General features: G+C 47.1%; 1 protein-coding gene across 22 annotated transcripts in view; it reads left to right on the top strand.

Moving 5' to 3' along the window:
- The window catches only part of PCBP3 (poly(rC) binding protein 3), a 398,673-nt gene that overhangs the window by 362,986 nt on the left and 15,025 nt on the right, over nucleotides 1–20,662 (top strand). For 11 of the 22 annotated variants that reach the window (XM_072640817.1, XM_072640816.1, XM_072640808.1 and 8 more), the window contains 2 exons: nucleotides 2,378–2,430; nucleotides 7,322–7,491. In XM_072640817.1, the coding sequence (XP_072496918.1) occupies nucleotides 2,378–2,430; nucleotides 7,322–7,491 (223 nt within the window). Of the gene's footprint in view, nucleotides 1–2,377; nucleotides 2,431–2,720; nucleotides 2,809–7,321; nucleotides 7,492–10,270; nucleotides 10,406–20,662 lie in introns of those variants that run through there. The other 11 variants (XM_072640818.1, XM_072640815.1, XM_072640811.1 and 8 more) reach the window with 3 other exon arrangements.

Raw genomic sequence — 20,662 nt, 5'->3', positions numbered from 1 at the left:
TCTTGGCATTCTCTTCTGACTCGTGTGTTGACAGTTTTATGTTGTCCTGTCAGAAAGCACATAGGACACAGGCTTCTAAGAGGGATTTGCCAATTAAATAAATGGTGCTAAGACTGCAGGAGTAGACAGGTGAGGTCAGTTTGGGTACTGAATTTTGTGGGCTGTGGCCATAGTATCAATGACTTCTGAATAGATGGAATTCCCACATTTGCCTCCCCTCCATCTCCCTCTCCTCTCTGCCTCCTGGCCTATCTCCTCAGCTCAGGGTCTGCTGAGATGTGACTCATTGGTTGATGTATTCAGTGCATGGTCAATAACCCCTACATTGTTGTGGTCAGCAGTTTCCAAAACCAAGAAAAGGAAAGATGGCTTAACCTTGTCATTTCTAGAAATGTTTATGGATGCCTGGGCAAGAGTCCATAGGAAATTGGCAAAGCTTCCTTATATAGGAAACCCCTATAGGGTATTAGGGAGAGGAGGTGAAGTCCTCCTTGGAGGAAGTGATGACACTCTTGGTTCCTCTGTCTGAACTTAGGACAGAAGAACATCTGGCAATTGGTATCTGGCATTTTAGAATCTAGTAAACACCATCCAACTGAATAGAATTCCGTCAATGAAACAACCTTGATCCCCTCCTGGCTGTTTTTACCACAGACCCCAACCTTGTCCACTTATAGATGTTGGGGTTCAATTGCACACCCACTATCACTGCTGGTAAGAATCTCATGGCCCCATGTCATGGCCAGCCAGACAATTGTCTTCCATTGAGACAGTGGCAGGAGTTTGGCTGACCCATTTCAGTCATGGGAGCAAAACAAAGCATGACACTGTGGGAAAAGCCTTCTCAGAGAAGCTATTTGATAACTCCTATCAAGGAGAACTGTCACAGTTTGGTAAAGGAGATGGTTCCTGCCTGGCTTTGATCACTTCCTTAAATTAAAAGAATTAGATTTTTAGAAAGAAGTAGAGAACAGAAGAGTCCCCAGATCCCCAGCTTGGATCTGGACACTGAGTATCCTTGACTCAGTCTCTCTCTCCATTTAATCTCAGTGATACTTACCAAACCTCCCACCTTCCCTACCTCTCCCTGTAGTTCCCACATGTTTACTGACTGAGCCATTAAGACAGGTTGAGAAAGCATTAGTTTGGTTTTCAAAGAGAAGGAGAAATGGCATGGGACCAGAATTTCCCCAGCTAGTTAGCATGCATTCCGCCCCTTGGTCGTGGTATGCTGACCCAAGGACATTTGGCTTTCGAGGCTTTCAGCACAAAACTGAATGAAATCCTTCCTTCTTTCCCTCCTTCCACCCTTGCTTCTTTTTTTCCTTTCTTGCAGGATCCCTCACTTCAATCCTTCCCTTCCTTTTTTCGTTCTTTCTTCCTTTCCTTCCCTCCATCCCTCCCTCATTCCCTCCCTCCTTTCCTTTTGTTCTTTCTTTCCTTGCTTCCTTCTTTCCTTCCTTTTTCCTTCCTTTCTTGCTTGTTTATTCACTTCCTTCCTCCCCTCTTTCTATTCTTCATACTTTCCTTCCTTGCTTCTCTACCTCCCTTCCTTCCCTTTTTCTTTCCTTGCTTCCTTCCTTGTTTCTTTCTTTTCTTGCTTTTTTCCTTCCTTCCTTCTTTCTTTCCTTCCTCCCCTGCTTTCTCCATATATTTCAGAGCTGGTAGTGGGGCAAGCTTGTATGCCAGTAACATCTATATCTCACAAGAACAAGTTATCTACCTTGGCTACTAGAAAGAGCCATGGCTTCCCTTCGGGGCTGATTGCTTCCCCTCATACCTGGTCTATTCTTACGGTCAGTGTGGTTTGTGCTGGTGACCTCCAGACCGGAGCCATGCACTGCTGGACACTGATGGAATCTTCCCAGTGCAGAAGGGTGAAAAACCTTCTGCTGACACAGAAGAGGGAGGGTCTCCACTTGTCTAATGATGTGGCTTCTTCATAGGATGCTGCCTAGCTTCATGACTCCCAAATGGGTTTTGTAAGTTTTCTCAGTAGCTTCCACTAATCTGATATTGTACAAAAGAGACTAAAGGCAGGCAGAAGACAACAGCATCGTGGTAAAGGAGATGGTCCCTGCCTGGTTTTGGTGACTCCTTTAAATTAAAAAAGATAAATTTTTAGAGAGAAATAGAGGACAGAAGACTCCCCAAATCCCCAGCTTGGGCCTGGATGCTGAGCATCCTCGGCCCAGGCTCCCTATCCATGGAATTGCTACAGTACTCACCAAACCTCCCACTCTTAGGCACCTTCCCTTCCTCCCTCGGTAGAAAAGCAGCTCCACTTGTGATCAGTGTGTTCCTCTGTTCTTCCCCAATGTCAGATGAGGTATGGTTTTCCTTCACGCTGTAACCATGTTCCCTTACCTGTGACCAGGTCTGGATGCCAGTCCCCCGGCCAGTACTCATGAACTCACCATTCCCAATGATGTGAGTATTGCCTCTCTGACTCTTCTGTGTGCCCGTGTGTGAGGGAGGGTCACGTGTGATTGGGTGCTCCATCGGGCACTCGATATGAGGCAGAGAGACCAGCCCTGGCTGGCTGGCAGGCTGCCTAACTCAGTGGCACCTTGTAGCTAAGCACTGGCCCACCATGAAACAAGCACGTGGGACCAGACTGAGAAACCCACTGGCTTGTGGCCATGTCCACTGGTTAGCTGGACTTTGTTTTGTTTTCAAATCTTGCCCATCTTTTCTTCTTCCTGTATCTGCCTTTAAAGTGAATTTAGTGCTCATGAAAGAGGCTGGATTGAAAGTCCTCAGCACTGAAGAAGACCAGATCTGTTAAAGAACTAAGGGATCCAGAAGTCCTTGAGCCCTCCTCGCTCCAAGTCTGCAGGGAAGTGCACAGACTTTCGGGAGGGAAGGGTCCTGAGTGGTCACCTAATCCAACACATACACAGCAGATTCCCCATCTCTGATGGTCACTTGTCTGGTCTTTGCATGAATACCTAAAGGGGCAATCCCACCAGCTCCCCAAGGGAACCTGTCTCTTCTGCTTTGGGTCAGCTCTCATTATTAGGAAGGTTTTCCTGAAACCAAGCCATGTTTACATCTTGGCAACTCCCACCTTTAACTCTTGATTCTCATTCCATAATGCCACTTCCAGAGGATACCTTTAGCTACAGAAGAAAGCGTTGTATCTCACTGAAGTCCTCTCTAGGCTAAACATCCCTCCAGCTGCCTTTCATCTGGCATGGGCTCCACCATCTTCATGGTTGCCTTCCTCTGAAACAGACTGACATAGACTGAGTTCTTTCCCTCCAAATGTTTAGAATCTTCACTTAAAAGTTCTAATATCCTGAGATTTCTTCTTGGCCACCAATCTGGGTAATTGATTTTTTCATAATGTCCCATCTCTTCTACTTATATGTAATGGATGATTTACAAGCAAACATTTTCTAAGTCTTGATGTCACTAGGAGTCCCTTAACAGTCAGAAAATCCACCCCCATTAATCTGAAGGTTTTCCTTTCACTAGGGTCAAAACTGAGAATGGGAGATAAACAGAAACAGAGGTAAAGAGAAGGAAAATACATAAGATGGTCCTGCAACAGCAAGGGATAGGAATCAGTCTTTGTTAACACCTGGGAATGAAGGCCCAAGGTGTGGGTGGGGAGGGAGGTCAGTGGTGATCTAAAGGCAAAAAGAGCCAAACCTCCCCCAAAGGGACGTAACCTTTGAAAGATCATGAAAGCATCCTCAGCTTTTGGCTTCTTTCCATTGAAGAATTCTGCCTGACATTGACAACATCACCCTGATGATCAATCAAAGTCTGTCTTTGTTAGTGTTCATAGTGGTGCCCAAGATCACCTTCTCTCCATCTCCAGAGCACCCACAATGTCCCCCACCCTGTCCTGCCCTAATGGCTAGACCCAGACTGTGGGTCTGGGAAGAGGGAGCCAAGGACTCCTTTGCTCATTAGGAGACGTCAGGATGCTGGGCTGCCTTTCTCATGGCTCACTTGAATCTTGGCATGAGCCATCTGGTGTGTACCTATGGATTTCCCAAAGGTTGAGAGTTCACTGAAGAAGGGCTGTGTCTACCCCAGGGATGTCTACTATGGTGAATGGCATGTGAGCATGGGCAGCTATCAAGGCTGCTTCCCTGGATGCTCATGCGATGAGGAGGAGATGACTGGAGAGGTTCAGGGAATGGGGGTCCCAAAGGGGAGCCAGAGGAGCACATGGGGTAAGTAACTGACCTTTTCTTCTCATCAGTTACAAGTATTTTTGGAGAACAGCCATCCTCTCAGAGGTCCAGGGCTCCAATCAGAAAGAAGCTGCCTTGGATTGTTCCACAAAAGCAGAAGGAATTCAGCAGCTCTCACAGACCAAAAAAAAGATTGTCTAAATAAATCAGGAATGATGGGGGTGGTAGGCAGACTATAGAGCCTGTGTGACTGAGTAGAGATCCCACCTTGCTTGGTGTCAGGAAGACCTGGTGGCACACTCTGGGTCTGACACATGCCTGCTGTGGGGACCTGGGCAAGTACCATAACCTCTGAGCTCCCCAGGCCTCTGTCTACAACCATAACCAATCCCATCTTCGATGTTCTGCACTCCCTGAGAGAAGGAATTCTACCACCATGACTCACCTGTGGCTGACTTCTGACCTTGTTTTTGGGTTATTGTAACTGTTGTCGCCTTCCCTTCCCTTCCTTTCCCCCTCCTCTACCCCTCCTCTTCTCTCCTTTCCTCTCCTGTCCCCTCCTCATCATTCCTTCTCTCTCCCCCTTCCCCTTCCTTCCTCTCTCCCTCTTCTTCCTTCCCCTCCCATCCTACCCCCTCCCTTTCCTCTCCCCGCCCCTCTTCCCTCTTCTCTCCTTCCTCTCCCTTTCCCCTCCACTTCTTCTCCACCTCCTCTTCCCCTCTCCACTCTCCCCTCCTGTCCCTTTCCTCTCCTCTCCCCCTCCCCTTCTCCTCTTCCCTCCTTTCTTTTTCTATTGGCCCTCTGATTTCATTGGCCCAGGGAATGCCTGAATGAGGAAGCTCCTTCTAATGTGCAGGTCATTACCTTATTTTCCCCTTCTAGTCTTACGCAGTGGCTTGGCTCACTGAGAGGTTAAAGCACCCCCCTTGCCCAGTTGGCACAGCCAGTGGGTATCGGAAACAGGGTTTGAACCCAGGTCTTCTTGATTTAAGGTCAGCTCCACCCACTGCACCACCCTGTTCCTTGGACTGGTCACACCGCGTAAGAAAGCAGCCTCCCAAGAGTTGGCATGGAAGGAGAGGAGTTTGCTTAGGTTTGAAAGAGCGTGGGCCGGAGCCACAGATGCTCAGGACAGAGGGAGCTGGACAGACAAAGGATGGATTGGAGCAGAAAGGCGAGAGGTTGATGAAGCAACGGCCCCAGGGAAATGGAGACAACCCAGGGGGAAACCAGTCAGAGACTTAACAAGCAAAGCGAGAAAATGAGCAACTGAATGGAAAACAGCAAACCAACCTTTGAGAAGATAGTTTTAAAAATAGGCTCAAAGAGCAGAACCATGAAGCCTTAAGAATGCAGATGCCCCATCACTGGTGATTGAGGGGATCAAAGAAAGGCCACTGGCCAAGCATCCAAGTGAGCGGAAAGATTTCTAAGTGTCCAATGAATGACTGTGGAGACAGCCAGAGATGAGAGGACGTTTCCACCCAGTACTGGACTGGAACCAGGGAGTGGGCGCCTCCTTGTCCTTGTCGCAGCTTCTTTCTCCTGGGCCAAAGGATTGCCCCAAACTCCTGTGCACCCAGCCCCACCAGCGCCCTGTGGTTCACAGAGGGGCCTGGACCAGGCACCTGATAGCAGCTGGCATGTGCAGAGCTCATCTTGAACAGGCTAACATACCCATTGAGGCTCAGCAGAAACACCAGAAATGCCTCAGCTAGGAGGAGAATGCAAATTTCTGAACAGGTGCAAGATCAGTGGCTGTGGGACCCCCTAGTGCTCATCTCTGCTGAAAGATCCGGTGTCCTCTCTACCATCTCCCCTCTATCAACTAAAAGGGCACTGATCAGGCTTGATGCTACTACAGGGCTCTCACTGGAATTCCTAAATGTTCTCACACTTTGTCATTAGATGTGTACTCTTCAGACTTCCCAAAGAGCAATCGATGCTCTTGTTCCCATTATAAAGATGGGAAAATGGTGTCAGAGGCAAAGCTGAAAACAAGACTTTCATGAGTTTCCCTCATCTTTGGTGACTAGCTAGTGTCTTCTTTTCTTCCTGCACTGTTATTCCTACTGAGTAGAAAACCTAGGAAACTCCTCTGCCAGTGGCTACTGGAGGCCTCCTGGCTCTTCTTGGTGTCTGTGTATTGTCCATTGAGTCCTTGCTCCTGTCAGCCATGGTCTTTCCAAAGCCACTTTGGGGATGTTAAAGGACAGGTGCTCACCTTGCTGCAAGTCCTGAGAAGGCACCAATCTTACAACTGCAGTTTCCAAAGTTGGCAACCAAGAAGTGACCAGCATTCTCTTCCCTGAGGATCTTCTGTGGGCAAGCAGGGTCAGAGTGGTAGAGGAGGCTAATATGGCAGGCTTCTCTCTGGATGGTAGACTTGATACCAAGAGAGGGCTTTCATCTCCATGCCCTTGGCCCAGTGTCCTTTCCTGGCCACTCTTGGATCGCTGGCTTCCACCTCCTTCTCACCATGTTCTCCTCTTTCTTGCTTCTCTTAAACCTGGCCTCTGGGAAGAACAACTCTTCCTTGTCTTCCCTCATCAGGCTGATTGGAGGCTGGAAGATGGTGATTGATGCTTGGCAGATGTGCAGAGTCAAATGAGAGCTCTCCCCAGGCTTTATCTGATCTTTTGTTAGAAATAAGAGAAACCTAGGAGGAAAAAACAGAGCTACCATTGGTCAGAAATCCACAAACCAAGGGCAAGGGTTTTCAGTGACTCAGTTAACCCTAAATTAACTTTCCTCAGAAGCAAGGCATCGACCCACTCCTCTTCCAACTCTGGAGCCCCAGGGTCAGTTCTGATCTGATTTCCACGTGAAAGTGAGGTGTAAATGACTCAGGCTGAATGTCACCCTAAGAATTCTGATCACGGCACAAGGCTTCATCCTTTGGCAAGAGAGCTCCAGCTTGGTGGGTCCTAACCATGGGGGATCCCACTGAGGAGAAAGAGTTAGAGGGTATACCTGCTGGACTGTGGGGTAAGCGACCTCAGTTCCAGTGGGACCCCAGGCAGGGTTTCTTCCTTTCAGGAGCACTAAATTTTCCCACTGGTTCAAAGAGCAAAGTCAATTGGCCAGCAGATGCAAAGATCCCGCTTACTGGCAAGGAGAGGACTCCCTGAGATTCTTCTCTAAGAAATTCCCTCCGTCCTTTTTTCCAGCTAATAGGCTGCATAATCGGACGCCAAGGGACCAAAATCAATGAAATTCGGCAGATGTCTGGAGCACAGATCAAAATCGCCAACGCCACAGAAGGGTCATCGGAGCGCCAAATTACCATCACAGGAACCCCAGCTAACATCAGTCTTGCCCAGTACCTCATCAATGCCAGGTGAGCCGTGCTTACTGGAGCCAGTCACCCTAGTCCTCTGGGGCTGGCTCCTGCTAAAGGAAGGACAAACAAGCAATCAGATATGATAGCACCAAGCCTCCTATGGCTAAGATCCAGATTCAGGAGAGGTCCCTGTACCTTTAGGCAGGAAGAGAAGGCATCTGGAGACTTGAAACTTGTTCAAAGTAAGTGGAATGTTGGACCAGCCCTGTTGTCATCCAGTAGCTTCTCTACCATCTTGGAGAGCCGCAAGTGGATAGGCCATGATTTAGAGATACCTGGTGCCATTTTTTGAGCGGTAGACACCACATTCAGCTCGCTTCCCTTTCCAATCTCATTGAAACTTGATGTGAAAAGTTGTCTGGGCTGGGGGAAGTCCCATTGCCTGGCTGGTTCGCAATATGTATTATTCAAATCAGCTTCCTGGAAGTTTAATGATCATTGAATCCCTAGAAACCAATCCAGTGGCAGGTTCTCCTCACTCCTTCAGATTTCCCTCCATTCTCCCACATTGGCTTCTCACTTCTAGACTTTGTTCTTTCTCTTCACCTAACCCTACAGCCAGTGCAGCAATCCCAAGTCCTTCCAGATCCCTGGCTACCATCTGAGTCCCAACTAACTAGAGACCAGGGAAGAGTTTGTCAGACTAGCCCACAGATTGGCTAGTGGCGACCACATTTCCACAAAACTCAATCCCTTGCTTAAGCAGATCTCTCCCAACCCCTTAATTCCCCTCCATCTCCCAGGTGGGATTTTACATTGTCACACATGCACACATATATCAGTATCATGGAAACAGAGATGCCCAAATCACTAGAAATCCCTGGACATATTTCAAGGCCAAGGCTGACATCTTCATCCCAATGTATCCCAGGTTGTTATTATTTACTTACTTGGCAGTTGCTTCCCCAACATAGCTTCCACTTCTTTGATTCATTCCAGTAAACACATTTTTCCAGGAAAAGTCTTTGTTCCTGTGCATGCAGTATTTTGATTTCCTATTTAAAAACACAAAAACAACACTAAAAAATAGTCCATTAGAAAAGTTGAGGTAAAGGTGGTTCACCCAAGAGGGATATCTGCATGGGAAAGCATATGTCTGTCTCCCTTTTCTGTGACATGATAGTGATCTTCTATGGAGAAACCTGCAAAATGCAAATAGTCCTGAGTGAGTGCTCAGGTAGTAATGGCAGGGAGGTATGAGGTAGACCAATAACAGAAGGCAAGGGCAGTATTTGCCCCATGCTCCATTCTCCAGCATCATCATTTTCTCAACAGCTGGGTGAAGAATGGGGTGTTCTGGGCAACTGGGCATAGCCCTCCCCAGATTGCTTCCATCGAGGGAACTGGAATCCAAACAGATGCACAGTATAACTGAATAAAGTAAAAACCTGACCTTTTTTTGATGATTCAACAGGCATTTGGGATTCTTGAAGAACACATTTACTTTGTAGGCAAAAATTCTTCAAGTTGGAGTTGCCTGTAGCATTATTCTTGCTTTAAGGCTGCTGAGCTAGAGAGTTGATAGAACCTTTCTAGACTGACTGGTGGCAAATCAATGAGTAATTCATGAGCAAGAACCAAGGGCCTTTGGAAGAACAGGTGTGACCAAGTCTCTCCATTTTAGAAACAGGACGAGAGAGCCCAAAGTGGAGGCTGATGGTCAGATTGATTCAACTGCAGTAAATGACCCTAATTCACCTTCTGCCACCAGAAACCAAGTTTCTTAACCTTTCAGTATTTTAGAGTTGAAATGAGTATAAGTGACCATGTAGTCCCACCCATGCTTTTTACAGAGGCTCTGAGTTTTTAAAAAAGGATTTTATTCCAGCTCTCAAAGTGACAGAGCCAAGATTAAGCGTAGATTATCTGATTCCTGACACTATCTGGCTTCTTAACCAAAATTGCCCTAGACTTCACTCCTTCTATCATAGGATTATTGTATGGTATTGTAGACAGGAAAAATATGAGATTAGTGGGGGGGGGGCATTGGGAAATGTAGGTTATAAAACTCTCCATTAAAAGGAGAATCTTCTCTCATTTATCATACCCCATGAACATATCTTTGTATGACAGCCAGCCTTGGTTCTCCTCCAAAGACCACAAGCGTCTTTTACCTTTGAGTATAGATCTCTTGTTGGTGACCCTAGGAAACTCAAAAGGACCAGGTTTTGTTTTGGTCACTGCTAGAAAAACCCTTCTTCTGTCAGTTTCTAGGAATCCTCTGTTCTGCTGTCCCCTTCCCTCTGCTATTCCCTCTGGGACCTCTCAGTGAACACCCCTCCACCCTGCCTGATTGCAGCCGTCTGTCATACTAGCCTGAGATATCATCGAATGGGGGATCCGAATTATGAGATGGAGATAGTCCTAAGGCAGACAGAGTCCTCGGGAGCTGCTTTGTGGTCTCAGTTGGCCACACAGCCAGGTTATAGCCATATACCACAGAGGTCTTTCTGGAGCCCCCTTGGAATTTGTTTCCTGTGAGTTCTCCCTGGCAGTTCACTGAAGACTGCTATTGTCACTATTCAGTTGTGATGGATGCACCTCCTGTCTTTTGTTGTGTGTGCACAACACACAGGAGGAACTAGTCCAAAACAGAGTAGAAGATCCACTGTTTCAATGGCCTCATCCTGGTCTTTGTTCCTGTTCTGATAGTTGAGAAATGAGTAGCCATGTCAGCAGGGCAAAAGATGGCCCAAGTGTCCTGCCCCAAAACTATGTGGCTTTCCATTTCTAATCTCTTTCCTCTCCCTTTTCTCTTTACCTTTGTCTATTCTAGGCTGACGTCTGAGGTCACTGGAATGGGCGCACTCTAATTTCTACCCATCATCCTCCATTCTGCATCACCCGACCCTCTTCAGCCAGTGGCTCTCCACCCAGCTTGTACAATCTGTATATTGACTGTACTCCCTTCCCCTCAACCTCTTTACTAACAAAAGTATATATTATCTATAACTCTCTCTATATATATAATGCACACACACACACACACACACACACACACACATACACACACTTCTTGACTAGCTCCAGCCTCTGTCCCTGATGTCTCCTGAGCTCTTAATTGATGCTCCAGGTCTGTCCATGCTTCGGGTGCACGTGTGGTGTTGATTATTTTAAATACTTTTTGGGATGGTCCCAATTGTGCTGTTTCTCAAGGAAGCTCGTCCCTTCAGTGTCAGCCTAGCTTAGATGTTCTAAGGTTTGATTTGACATTTGGATGCTATCTACTAGATTATAATCTAATCCATCCTCTAGAACTACGGTTGCTTTGCAATATGTCTTCACTCTCCAATATTCCATTATGACTTTCCGTTCCCCACCTCGCTGCCACTCCACTCCCCCCCCCCCCCAACCTTTGCTTGTCTTGGCTCAACTTCTACCCTCCAACCCATGTCCTAAAGCCATGGCATGGCATTTCCCTTGTTATTTTGGAAAGAGAATGTGTGGGGACCAATGGAGACCTCCAGACATCTCCACTGGAGCCCACACAGGAAGGGTCTTTTCCCAGTGTGACAGGGTCCAGACAAGCCATTGTAGTATTAATGAGAGCAAGGGGGAAAGTCAGGTTTATTTTTTAATGGGGAAATCATTTGCTGGGGCTGGGGTGGGGGGAATGAAATGATATTAGGATCCACGGGGACTGCTGGGATCTTGCTCAAGACAATAGCTTCTCAAGAACCTTTTCTTTGGATCGAGCTCAGGATGCTCCAGTCTCTGTGAGCCTGCCGTGTGCTGTTGTTTGTACTCAATAAATGTCTGTGCAGCTCTGCGACCAATGAGCCCTGACTTCTGTCTCTCTGTTCTCCTCCTCCCCTCCTCCTCCCTTCTTCCCAGGATTGCCCAGGTGAACTCATCATGCCACCCTTCCATGCCCTGCCCCTGGTCACCATGGTTGGCCTAGGGATCTAAGGTTCAGGAATAGAAACTGTAGAAATTTACTTTTGATTCCATTTGAGGCAGAGACTACCCACCAAGAAAGTGTTTAACCTTTTATGAAATTACTTCCAGTGTCCCAAATGGAATCCTGTACATTCGCCATCTTTTCACACTCATCCAATATGAGCCCATGGGAGAATCTTCTTGGGAAGGTCCCCCATTTTCATAAAGCTTGTTTATTAAAGACCCACTAGTATTGAAGAACATGATTTGATCATTTTTCTAGTTTACTTTCTTCTTTATTCCTTCTTTTTCAGTATTTAACCAAATATTGATTTTTCCCTTTGGAAAGTAATGTTTTCCAAAAACAATTTACATAAAACATGTTACTGTGTACTGAACTAACATGCTACTGTGTAATGAAAACATGACATTATCTCAGTCTAGCAAAGCTTTACCTGATGCCTCTCCCATGATGTCAGTGAATGCATGCCCAGTATCAACGAATGTGTTTAAATAAGATACTGAGTCCTAGACTTGAGAGTTGGCTCAAGTGAGTCACTTTCCCCCATTTCTTTTCCCTTCATTTCCTTCTCTCCACTGCCCCCTTTCACCCTTTCCCATTTGTCCCTCCCCTTTTCCTCCATCACTCCACACACGTTTTTTGTCTTTTTCTTGCTTTAGGAACCTTATTGTTTCCTGTGTTCATGATACTTCTCCCCAACTCTTTGCAGTGTCCACCCAAGCCAGCTCACCCTTCTACAAATGTTTCCCTTTGCTTCCAATCAGCTCCTAGCCTAGAGTCTCTAATTCCTAATTTCAATATGCCCCACAAGCACCTTTTGGGAACTTAAGTGGGTCAGAAGGGAACACCTCCATATGCCTGCATCCCTAGGACACACCAGAGAAGGGTTTGGGGTTTGCTCAGGGAGAATTACCTGCCAACCAAAATGATTGGTAATTATTCATAACAAACATTTTTTGAGCAGCTTCAAAGGCTTTTTGTACTAGGGCTGGGACAGGAGGGATCTGAATTGTAGCAGAGAAAGTAAAGTCTGGATTTAGAGAACTGTGATATGAGCAGGAAAGAAAATTATCACAGGAAAATCACCCACCCTAATTTTGATTCACCTCCTCAATCATTAAATGTTTATCAAGCATTGGCTGGGTGCCAGACTCTGGAAGAGGTGCGGAGATACAAATATAATGGTGAGAAATTCCTGCCATCAGGGAGCTTATATTCTCATAGGGGAGACAAGGAAGACATACTTTTAAGTATTTACAGAAAAAAAAAAGAATTAATGCAAATAAAAATAAGGTGGCCAAATGCAAAATGGTTGGGGAGAAAGGGAACTATCAGTAGAGGGGACAGGGAAGGTTTCCTTGAGAAGACAAATGCCTGAACTGTGTCCTGAAAGATCATGGAGAGTGGGAAAGGCCCAAGGATTGGAAATGAGCAATGAGTCTAGATTTTCAATAAAAGCAAGAGCCCCAGGATCCTCTCATTCTCAGAAGTGTTGGCTGCATCCGTCCCATTGTGAAAACGTTCAGAACTTCTCTGTGGTAGGCACTGGGCCAGCAAACACAAAATACGCCCAACTCTCCCACTCTCCATGATTATTCAAGACACAGCTTAACTCTCTTTTCTCCTAAGGAAAAAATATGGTGATAGGCTTTGGATCCATGACCTCATTGGTTTAGGGAATTCCCTGGCAAGGAAATTCCCTCCACTGATGCAGGTCAACACCTTCTCTGCAACTTCCAGGCTGAGTTGTCTGAGGCACACAGCCAGTAGGGGTCAAAGAAAGGACTGGAACCCACATTTTCCTGGCTCCCAGCCAATTCTCTCTGCACCATGCCATGCTGACTCTCAAGCCCAAGGGATACAACATACAGACCCAAAAGTGTAGCTTCTGAAGAGACAGAGAGGACTCACTGGTCCACAATGGACTAATCTTGGTTGTTGTAGATAGAGTTTACCTAAGTTTATTTTGGGGGGGAGGGAAGGCAAGGCAATCAGGGTTAAGTTACTTGCCTCCTGACTCTAGGACTGGTACTCTATTCACAGCACCACCTAAGTGCCCATAAGTTTTAAGGAAGTATTTGACAATTAGAGAGAGATGAGCTAGCGAATAGTAGGTTGAGACACTCTCAGAAGTGGTTGGATGGATTCTTGACCCAAAGCATTATCTCCATCAGAATGTGTTCATCAATGATCAGCTTGGATGGTGGTCTCTAGTGGGGTGCCCTATGGATCTGTTGTTTTGACTTTTGCCTCTGCGTCTTTGATACAGACATAGACTGCATGTCTTTGTTTGCTAATGGCACAGATCTGGGGGGTGAGAGCTGACTGACACACTGGGAGACAGAAGTAGGAATCAGAATATCTCACCAAATTGTAAAGTTGACTAGATGTAATGAAATGCATGCTAGTCAGGATAAGTGATGAGTTTTATACTTAGACTCAAAAATGTAATGCAAGCTGGGAGAGCTTGGCTCAGCAGCAGATTGTGTAGAAAAGCCAGAGGCAGGCAAGAGTTGGTGCTCTGCAAAATTGATGCAAACCCACAGTGGGTCAGGGGTTGGACAGGGGAGCCAAGGAAGCCAAGACTAAGGTGCCATGAAGAGAGGTCCAGGATTCTGGACTGGGGAGGTAGAGGGACATGGCGTGTTTTCAGACATCAGAAGGGCTGGCCTGTTCTGCTTGGGCCCTGAAAGCAAAGGCAGGACCAAGCAAGAGACAGACTAAGGCTTGACACCATCCTAACAGTGAAGTGGTCCCACCATGGAACAGGCTACCTGGGGACAGGGTGGCCTCTCCACCCATCTGAGGAAGTCTTCTGCAAAGGATAGAGATGCCCTGTGGGCTCTGTTGTGGGGACACTTCTTCCTTGTGGGGTGGGAAAAGACTGCCTCTGAGACCTTTCCAACTCCAGTGTTCTGGAATTCTCTTCTCGTCACCTTCGGCTCCTCCTCCTCTTCCTCAGTGACCCCCTCATGACACAAAAGGGGCACAGGGCTTGGTCCAGCTGCATCTGTCAGTGGAGCATCTTCAGTGGGGGGACTCTGAAGCTGGCCAGGCTTCCTTGGGGGTCTGAGGGCCAGTGTAGTCACACCCAGAGGTTCATCACTGGCCCTGAAATCCCATGAATTCTTGATCTGGAGCCTCTTCCAAAACCGTGTGCCAAATGATTAGAGAGGCTGCAATCTGCACATTGGAGGGCACTTAACTTCAACTGGCTTAGGGCTAGGGGCAGCAATGTAGTCTTTTTCAACTTGGACCCTGACTCAAACATGATATCTGCCTGGTGCCATTTTACATCAGAATCACTGAACCATAAAATACTCCATTGTGGGAATGGACTAGGGTCATCTCATCATTTTCCAGAGGAAGAAAGGGAGACTCAGAGTGGGGAGGGAGTCTTAGGATCAGCTGTAGAGCTGGGAAGGGTCTCAAAGACACAGTCCTCTCATTTTACATATAGTAAAACTGAGGCCCATAGAGAGAAGAGAATTACCCATGATCACATGGACAGGAAGTGGCTGAGATGGAATTTTGATCCAGGTGTCCTAACTCTAAATCCACTACTCTTTCTACTGTGCTGAGCTCTTCCCTGTAGCCTGAGGCAGGAAAAGATCACAGAGGGCTAGATGCCAACCTCTGCTGCCCTACTCGTCAGGACCCTTCTCTGCCTAGTTTCATCTCTTGTATAATGAAAAATGGACTAGATGATCTCCATGGTCCCTTTGAGCTCTGAATCTATGATTTGTGATCTCTCATTACTCATGGCTAGGCAGAGGACTCTTCTCCTTCACAGAGAGCCCAATGAAGGCAGGAAACAAGCTCCCTTCCTTTCACAGAATCACAGAGTCTCAGAGTTATACAGAAAGCCACTCAGTGTGACTGGTACTTGAAGAGGAAATACTTCTGTAGAATCTATAACAAGGGATCATCCAGTCTCCACGGTTAGAATTCCAGTGAGAGGACCTTCCCCTCCCCTCCCCGTCTCACTACACAGATTCTGAGGATGTTATTATCCACACATATTAGCAAACTTTTCTTTACACTGAGACCAAATCCATCTCCCTGCAGAGTCATTCTCCTCTCCCACTGCCTTGGCTGTACCTCTTACCCCTGACCCAGCAGAAGGAGGTTCATCCCTCTTTCAGTGACAATCCTTCTTATATATGTCTTTTCTCTGGGCTGAGAATCCTTTGTTCCCTCCTGGCATGGTCTACACTCCGAGCGCCTTATGGGTTCCTCCTTCTATGCTAGGGGCCTTCAGTTTGTCTATGAAGAAAGCAGATAGTGCCCAGAAGGGAACACAATATGCAGACATGGTGTGCAGAGTATGGCATCCACTGTCACTGCCCTCCATCATTCTCAATTCCGTTCCTCTTAATGCTGCCTCCTTTTGATGGCTTCCATGATACTCTATGGAGTTTCATTGAGCTGGTGGTCCACTAAAACTCCTGGAACCTTTTCCAGGTAAATTTGTCTAAACATGAAACAAGAAGAAATAAGTCTTTTAGTCCCTGGGGATCCTGAAGGGACAACAACCACACAGTCTGTTAGTGAGAATGACTGTGTCTGAGAGCAACGAGCAGAATGATCCACTTCTGAGGCTGAATCCTGCCTTTCTTTTTTTTCTCCCACCGAGATGTCCCATAATGCCCCACTTCCTTTTCTTGGTCTCTATGGTGGTCAGCCAAAGCTCCACTCTGATTCTGCTCTAAGCAGGAAGATGAGCTCAGAGGGTCCAGCTTGGTCTTGAAAGACCTGGGAAGCTTCACCCACCCTTCACAGTTCACATTTGTCTGTGGGACCTTGAGGAATGAAGAGAAAACACTCTGCCAGAGTTAACAAAGTCTTCTTGGGTCCAAATGCCTGAAGGTGACTGGAGGCTCAGGAAGTACTGAATATCCTTTTAGAAATCCCCCTCCCCCATTGTAGAATCATAGACTCAGAGGTGGAGGAGACCATCTAGTCCCTCATATTACAGATGAGGAAATTGAGCTCCAGGGAAGTGATGCACCTCACACACACAGTGAGTGAAAGAGCTGAGATTTTAATTCAGTTCTCACTCCTAGTTCAGCCCCTTCTCCCAGAGCAGCAGCTTTTAAAGTTCAGTACGATTCAAATAATCTCACCAGCAAATGTCCCTGGAGCTCAAAAAGTTAACACAACCCAGATGCACAAAGTACCACTAAGGAAAAGGTTTCTCAAGTAAGGAGATGGCCCTGATAACTGACTTGATGGACAGAGAGGGAGTGATTCCATGGTCAGGGTGGAAATGGACAAGGCTCCAGACTGCCTCTTTAGGAAGGGTGAGTGGCTCAGTAAGTGAGGTGTTGGTTAGATTCCCCTCTCCTCTTGGTCAGTAATGTCCCTAGGGCTACACACTCATCCTTATGTGGTCTTAGGGCTGGAAGGGACATCCTCATCACTATCGGTGAGGGTTACAGTGCTCCCTGATGTTGGAAGGTCTTTCCTTTATGTGTCAGAAAGGAAGCAGGGTGAGGCTTTTGTAAAATCCCTTCTACTTGTTTATCCCCTTGGCTTACAAAATGGGTGAATGACCCAAAACTAGGAGGGAAACTCCTTGAGAGATGGTGGTCAGGATCCAAAAAGATCTTTCCATGCTAGAACATTGGGTTGAATTCAATAAGATGAAGTTTAATTAAGATAAGGAAAAAATCTTTCCCTGGAGTTGAGAAAGCCAACTTCACAGGGACTAGATGGGAGAAAGGGGTACAGAGCAGCTTATCTGAAAAAGATCAAAGGGTTCTAGTGGACTCCAAACTCAACCTGACAAACCAGTGTGATGAAGCAGTTCAGAAAGGAACTGGATCCTAGCCCCTAGGAAGAGGACTCTCCTGACTTCTGCCTGCTCACACCCCCACTCCCTCCCCAGAGAGCCTCAGTTCTGGGCACCAAAGATTTGATAGAGAATGTTCAGGAAGGACAACCAGGATGGCTAAGAGCTTTGAGGCCGCGTGGATGAGGGCTGGTTGAAGAGACCAGTAGGGTAGGTTTGGTCCAGAGAAGAGAGATCTGGGGGTGAAAGCAGGAGAGGTTTGGCGAGAGAACTCACGAGTGGCAGCTGAACTGAGATCATGTATAAGCCTCCCTCCATGCTCTGGGAACGTGAGTGAGTGTGGCCAGGGCGAGGGTCAGCCTTTGGTCTTCTTGGTCTAACAGGGCAACACCAGGAGCAGAAGAGGGGCTGACAGAGACTCAAAGTGAGGGAGAACGTTTGAGCGAAGCCCGAGAGCCCTTTGAGGGAGATGTTCCTCGCAGCCCCGAGGTGCTGTGGTCACAAGTGCCCAGCATTGGCACTGCTGGGGATACTGAGGAAGGTGGACAACCCGAGGACTATCTTGAGATCAGTCCTACAGTCAAGGCAGGCTCAATGTATGTGGATTAGGTGGATGATCTACTGACCTGCCCAGCCCAGAACCTTCCCAGAGTCCTTGTTTGGACCGCATCAACATAGGGGCTGTGAACAGAACCTCCCTCGCGGGACTTGCTTGCTTCTTGCTGGGGAGAAGGAGGATCTGAATGAGGTTTGGGCCCTTTCCTGCTCTTAAGAAATGATTTTCTAAGCGATGTCTCCCAGCTGGGCTGGCTCCCTCTCCCAGCTTCCATGTCCCTGGAGCAAAAGCTGCTGATGTGCATGGTCTAAGAACAGTGCCATGGTCTCTGCTGCTTGGGAGAGCATCTCCCTTCCCAGAGACTCAGCTTTATCTAGCAGGGCAGTAAACCACTCTGCGTTTACAGGAGGCCCTCTGCGAGCCGGAGCATGGTAACATTCTGTTAGGAAAGGCATAAATATAGAGGTCAACGTGTGTCCTTGTTCCCCTTTTAGGACTATGGGAGCACAGGGGGCAAGCTGGCAGGGACCTCTGGCCCATCTAGCCCAACCCGTTCAATTTACAAATGAGGTAACTGAGCCCCACAGAAGCAAACTAACTTCACACAGCTAGGAAGCCTCCAAGACAGCATTCGAACCCAGGCTTTCTAGACTCCTAGTCCAGAACATTGCCTTCTTTCCTCGAGTGGGACCTGAGTAGCCAGTGACTCCTCATAGGTCTTCCCTGCTCTTGGCCACAGCCTCCTTCCAACCTGCCAGAAGCAAACTTCTGCAGATTTCTTCCTATTCCCTTTATCTTCCTTTATTTAATGCTGCACGATGGTCTTTTCATTTCCATGACATCCCTCTCATTTCCTAGTGATTCCCTCTCCCCAGTAGAACTCTTGCTCACAAGAAATAGGGAGCCTATCAGGGAGTCTGGTAAACCCAATCAGTGACTGGCCACATCTGAAAAAGGAGCAGCTTCTTGCATTGGCTCCCCAACCCCAATGGCTCAGTGGAAGCTCTGGGGGTGTTCTCACTGCCCCCCCTGGACTTGGGGAGCTTTCTGAAGGAAATTGTTAAATCTGAATTCATCATTCCTGACTTCTCCAGAATGTAAGAACTGCTTCCTCAGGGGTATACAAAGCAGGACTTGAGCCCAAGTCCCTTGGCTCCATACCCATTTCTCTTAATGCTACTCTAGGCTGTCTCATCATGCATGAGACATTGTTGTAGTCACTGTCTGTGCTGTCCCCTACTTTTGCTGCCTTCATGCTCTATATGTGGTGGCCAGGGATGGTGAGAAGAGTCCCAAGGCAAGGGATTGACCCATCCTTTCTTGGCATTGAGATATTGATCAATTGCTACTTCCAGAGTAGAAGTGGGAGAAGATGGTGCCAGAGGAGGAGCTTGGAGCTTCCTACCAGGCGTGAGATGGCCAGGGAGCAGGGAGGTCTGGAACAGGCACAGAATTGGTCAGATATGCGGTGTTAAGTTTGGAGCGTTGGACAGCCAGGCCAGAAGTGGGAATGGGTGCTGGGCAAACCACTTTGTAACGGTCCACTGAATTCGCACACAGTGACTTCTCTATTCTTTACTACCCTAAAAAAGATGCTACTTTGCTTGCGTTGGTATCTTTCTGGCAATGACCTCCTTGGGATCTATGCTTAGCAGCAAGACCCTCGGTCAAAGGATATGGACGTGTTAGTTGTTTTCTCTGAATTAATTCCAAGTTGCTTTCCAGAAGGGTTAAACATCAATCAGCTCCACAAACAACGTATCAGTGTGCAAGTCTTTCCCCAACTCCTCTCACATTAATAATGATAATAAGAGCAATGATAGTAATAGTGAGCATTTATATGGTGCTTACTACATGCCAAGCTGCACAATGACTATCTCATTTGACCCTCCCAACCCTGCAGGGTAGGTGCTGTTATTATCCCCATTTTACAGATGAAGAAACCTGAGCTTAAGTGACTTGCTCAGGACTAAGTGTCTGAGGCTGGATTTGAACTCAGGTCTTCCTGACTCCAGCCCTGGTGTTCTGTGGCTTGTGATGCCTCTCAGCTGCCTATTAACTATTCCTGTATTTTGTCAGACAGATGGTTCTAGATTCTCTTTTGTCCATGACTGCAGAGATGGAGTCAACCTGGAGCTCAGCATCATTGATTTCTTGGATAATTTTCCCATTTCATTTTCTGGAAAAAAAAAAACAGAAAGAAAGAAAATCCCATTCCTTGTATGACTCAGTTTAGCGCTTTCACTGTGGGGAGCATTGTACAATTTGTCTACTCATTCAGAAGGGAGAGGGAAAGCTAGGCATCATGGTGTCACAGAGAGACCTGTGTTCAAATCCCATCACTAGCAAGCTGCTTCACCTGCACAGGTCTCAGTTTCCCCATCCTTAAAATGGAGTTAATAATACCTTTGGGGCCTGCCTCACGAGGTGGTGAGGATCACATGAAGTGATGTCCAGCAGTGCGTTGGACACCTTCCAATGCTGCGTTCATGGGAGCTATTAATATGAGGCAATGTGGTCTCACACACCAGCTGGTCATGGCTGGAGACTCAACCTCTGGTGGGGATACGCACAGCCACAGAGAACTAGCTGATTCAGTGAAAAATGTGTCCACACTCACCAGCTGGGAATTTGAGGACCTTGGCTGGCTGGCTCCAAGCTGTGTTGACTTTGGGACCTTGGACAAGTCAATCGACTTGCATGGCCTCAGTTTCCCCCTATGAGGGGAAATGACAACAGCAGAATAACTGTCCCAGCTTGAAGTCTGTGACTCTGTGCTAACTCATAGTAGCCAATTAAAGGCATTTATCAAGTGCTTAGTGTCTTCAAACCCCAAGTCTAGGCACCATAGGTCTACACAGAAAAAACCAATGTGGTTTCTCCCCCTCCCCTTTCCCAGAGGAATACAGTTTGTCTT

Source organism: Notamacropus eugenii, chromosome 2, assembly GCF_028372415.1.
Source record: "Notamacropus eugenii isolate mMacEug1 chromosome 2, mMacEug1.pri_v2, whole genome shotgun sequence".
NCBI classification, from domain to species: domain Eukaryota; kingdom Metazoa; phylum Chordata; class Mammalia; order Diprotodontia; family Macropodidae; genus Notamacropus; species Notamacropus eugenii.
This window is presented reverse-complemented; position numbering and strand designations above follow the sequence as displayed.